The 4,224-nt window shown below is 45.0% G+C and overlaps 1 protein-coding gene across 2 annotated transcripts; it reads right to left on the bottom strand.

The window, feature by feature from the left end:
• Positions 1–413: 413 nt before the first annotated feature.
• SEC61G (SEC61 translocon subunit gamma) lies at positions 414–3,410 on the bottom strand. 2 transcript variants are annotated; one of them, XM_005486977.4, is made up of 4 exons: positions 3,255–3,410; positions 2,428–2,527; positions 1,358–1,460; positions 414–519 (listed from the first exon to the last, which is right to left on the bottom strand). In XM_005486977.4, exons 2-4 carry the CDS (start codon positions 2,519–2,521, stop codon positions 510–512), a joined length of 207 nt encoding a protein of 68 aa, XP_005487034.1. In that variant the 5' UTR covers positions 2,522–2,527; positions 3,255–3,410; the 3' UTR covers positions 414–509. The 2 variants fall into 2 exon arrangements, with proteins under 2 accessions (XP_005487034.1, XP_005487035.2); XM_005486978.4 differs by lacking the exon at positions 3,255–3,410 and adding an exon at positions 3,028–3,167.
• Positions 3,411–4,224: the final 814 nt, after the last annotated feature.

Raw genomic sequence — 4,224 nt, forward strand, 5'->3', positions numbered from 1 at the left:
ATTATTGACAGGAATTCCCATACACTTTTACACCACTTGAAAGGATAGAGAAAGGCTGTTTTCTTGCAGTCTGCTTTTGCTAGAACAATGCTGTTCCAAAGCTTAATTTACTGCTTTGTAAACAGTAAAGAGAGAGAGGTCATACAGCTGTCCCCCATGGAAGCTTTCACCATTTGACTGGAGAAAACCTTAGGCGACCTCATCAGAATGCAACACTGACCCAGCATCAAGCAGGACATTGGACTAGAGATCTTTCAAGCCTCCTTCCCACCTGAATGATTCTACCATGGTTAAAAGAAGTAATAAAACAAATAAAGCACACAACTACTATTACAGGAAAAAAAAAAAAAAAACAAGCCTGCAGACAGGTATGGTCACATACACTTTTAAAAAGTAATAAGACGACAAGAACGTTTGAAAACGCAAACTGAGCTTGTTTAATATCAAACAAATTAAAGCTGTGAAATCACTGCAGCAGGTGTCACAACTGTCTTCTTCATGATGAATATTCAGCCACCTCTGTTGAGAGAACAAAGTAATCAGTTTCAACTAATGAACAGTGATCAAGTGATCCCACCTAAAATCTTACTTTATCCTCCCACCACTGCCCTGTTAGGACAAGCATTACAGCTTACTTCCCATTTTCAAACACTCCTTGCTTAGATGACCACTCTTAGAGGTATAAGGGAGTCACATATTATGGGCACAGAATGGTCTTTAACCTCTTCCAGTGCTGGAGAGGGGATCACATTAGCTCTGGAGAATATGGTACTGTTAGTATGTCACTACCATGGGGCCAGCCAGTCAACCTGAAGTTCAAACTCTTCATGATGCATTATTCCTTCCAAAAGGCACTTTACAGGATGCAGTTAAACATAAAACAATGTTTCAAACATATCTAGCACTCAGTAAATGAAACAAGGCCAACCTTTTTCTGTGCCCTGTCATCCTACAGCATACCCTCTCAGTTTTCTTTACCTTACCATCCATCCATTTACTTTGGATACCCAGACTATGAACTGGAAACAGTAAGAGCATTTAAGATCCAAATAAGGTCAATGTTCTGTGGTCAAACATACACTGAGGAACTGGACATAAAAATATCTAACATTCAGTTTTGAAGCAGAATACTCAGAGAAAACCTTGAGAACTATGGTTCTAATACTTTGCAGCATGCTGAATTAAGATAAAGTTCATTAGCATTGCTCATAAAGTCCTTTGAATCAAGTAATACTTGTCATATTACACTAAATGCACAGACAGTAAAACAACATGGGTTTTATAGGGCTCACTAATGTCCTCTGTTTAAAACTGAACAGGTAAAAATTTAGTGAAACTGAAGGCCATATTCACTTACACAATTATATTGTTGATTGGGATATGGATCAATTTGACAAAGAAACCAATAAATCCCATTATAGCAAAGCCTATTGCTGTTGCCATGGCAATCTTCTGGAACTCTGCAAAATAACAAGAAAAAAATTTGTTAGGATGTCTCATGTATGGCATACATATGTGCACTGCAGAGACCAAAGGAGAGATCTCTCTTTACAAAACCATGTTAATACCAAAACACTTCAAAATCTGCACAGATGCTAAGAAACAAACCCACTTTTTCAGAAGACAGATGAGATTTTCAAAGAGAAGATGCAGATTTCCACAAAGAATGGCTGATCACAATCTTTTTTAAATAAGCAGAATCAAAAATACCTACAATGACAATGCATAGAACATTTATCCCATCACGTTTCCTTTACATCCCTACAAGCCCTGAAAATAATCTTTAATATAGCATCAAAAATAGAAAATCTGTATTCATGTCCGTCACAGGAGGACAGCACTGTAAGACCCCCACAAAAATCGAACACTTGGGATATTTTCAATTACTTTAGGACAGCAACCATGAAGCTGACAAAGAAGGTCAATAGCCCCTCACCAACCTGCCAGTCTGACAAGGAATGAAGTTCCTTATGGATCTCAATAGCAAACTTAAGTCCCAGACCTGTTCACTCTGAGCATGTGAATAAAGCACCGTAACTTGCAGAGGACCAGCTGCATTCTGGTTTTGGTTACAGCTTCTCTCCAGGGCCTCTCTAGTCCAAAACCTCCTCTTCCCTACTCCTGTGACAAAATTGTTCCTGTCCCAATCAGGCAATGACTGGCAACTGTGGAGCACTGAATTTCAGCTACTTAACCTCTCTCCTAAAGTGAATTTTAGTACCACTCACACACCTAGGTACATGTGTTTATTATAGCCAGAACCTTAAACACATTGACATTTAGACAACTACAGCTCAAGTTTAAATCTCATATTGGCAGCTGAGAAACATCCACAGCAAACAAATCAACACAAGTGACGTATGAAAAGACACATGCTAAGATACAAGACAAATCAAGGATTGTGTTCTGATTTATTGTGTGCTTTACCTTTCCTGTCAGGTTTGGTGCATCTCTTAACAAGTCGTATGGAATCTTTCACAAACTGACGGCTGGGTTCCACAAATTGCATTACCTGATCCATGATTGCCTGCAAACACACATTTAGCATTGATGGCTCCACATACATACTGAAAACCAGATTTTTTAAATTACATTAGTAGCAGTTACCTACAAAGTTTGTTAAAGGCTTAAGATAACCTAAAATGTCACATTCCAACCTAAGATACTTCCACTTTGCAGGAAATGAAGACACTGTTTCACTAAATAAACATGAGGGCCTATTTCTGACTGCTAAAGAAAAAAATATGGAAAATTATGCCTTTCAGCCTAGAAGAGGAAAACAGCCCCATCACAGCGGGGTTTTCAGCTCACGCCCTACGCTGTGTTTCTGAGAACACCACCAAAGGCGTCTAAATAGACAAAAGTCGCCGGTTTGGGGGGACCCCCACGCCAAAAGCTGCCGGGGGCCGGTGAGCACGGAGAGAGAACGCTGTGCCCGAGCCTTATCCTCACTGCAGGCGTGTGCCAGCATTGCCCCCGCACACAGGACACCACCGGCGGGATTTGCTCCCACTAATCCATACGGACCCACTGGTAGAAGGCTCCCGGTGTGTTGTCGGCCCCTCTCGCGTCCCAGCGACCTCCTTCCCCCTCGCTGCGGCCGAGATCCCCCTGCCTGCCGCAGTCCCGACAATCTCCCATCCCTGGCCCCATCCCAATCCCCGCTGCCCAGCCCTGATCCCCGATCCCTGATTCCCCGTCTCCCAGGGCCGGGGAACACCCGGGGGACCCCCGGTCCCCCGCGCCGCCCTCACCGTGGGCCGAGGGACACGTCGCACTGAGCGGCGGAGCGCGTGACGTCACGGCGGCGGGCGGGGCGGGTTTTGGGTGGAAATTGAAGCGGTTTGGGGGCGGGGTTGCACTTGGGTTTTTTTCCTCCTTTCCGGTTTCCGGGGCCTGGCGCTCCTCCCGCCTCGCCGGCGGGGCGGGCACAGCCGTGAGGGCCCGTGCGGCTCCGCAGTGCCTCTGCGGCTGCTGGCAGCGCGTCTGCTTCCCGTGCCCTTAGATCCTTGGGATCCTGGGGTGTTCTAGCGGGAAATAAAGGGAAAAGGTGCCACTGTTCTCCCAGGCAAACAGCGACAAGGATGAAAGAACACAGTCTCAAGCTGTGCCACGGGAGGTCTAGGTTGGACATAAGGAGGGATTTCCTCATAGAAAGGGTGATTAGATACTGGAAGGCTGCCCAGGGAAGTGGTGGAGTCGTTGTCCCTGGAGGTGTTTAAGGACAGATTGGACGTGGCACTCCGTGCCATGGAATAGCTGTCAAGGCGGTGTTAGGGCATAGGTTGGACTCAATGATCTCAGAGGTCTTTTCCAACCTAATTTATCCTCTGGATATGCCTGTAACAAACGCTTTTCGGTGAAAAGATGGCAAAAAAACCACCAAAAAACACTCCCCAAAAAAAACCCCCACAACCAACCAAAAAACCCCCCAGTGTAAAACTTGGTTTTCAGGAATGCTGAAGCCATTGTGAACTGAGGGAGTTCATCACCTTTGAAAACACGGGAGTTTTCCTTGTGTAGAGAAGTGTGCAGTGCCCAGAGGTAGGAAAACTCTGTACATTTCAGCACCAGGGGTGTAAAGGGTGTAGTGTAGGACACTTCCTTGCATGAGGGGGAAAAGAGGCTGTCGCTGCCTGAAGGGAGCAATTCCCTGCTGCTTCATCTCAGATAAAGGAAGAACAAAGACAAAATGGATTTACTGGTTTTATCCCTCCTTTTTTT

The sequence above is a fragment of the Zonotrichia albicollis genome, chromosome 1, assembly GCF_047830755.1.
Source record: "Zonotrichia albicollis isolate bZonAlb1 chromosome 1, bZonAlb1.hap1, whole genome shotgun sequence".
Taxonomy (NCBI): Eukaryota; Metazoa; Chordata; class Aves; order Passeriformes; family Passerellidae; genus Zonotrichia; species Zonotrichia albicollis.

Coding starts and splice junctions, on each gene's coding strand:
- SEC61G (XM_005486978.4), bottom strand. CDS start 3,153: ATGGGGCCAGGGATGGGAGATTGTCGGGACTGCGGCAGGCAGGGGGAT. Junction 2,528..3,027: donor CGGGAGCCTTCTACCAGTGG/GTCCGTATGGAT, acceptor GTGTGTTTGCAG/GCAATCATGGATCAGGTAAT. Junction 1,461..2,427: donor CACCAAACCTGACAGGAAAG/GTAAAGCACACA, acceptor GTTATTTTGCAG/AGTTCCAGAAGATTGCCATG.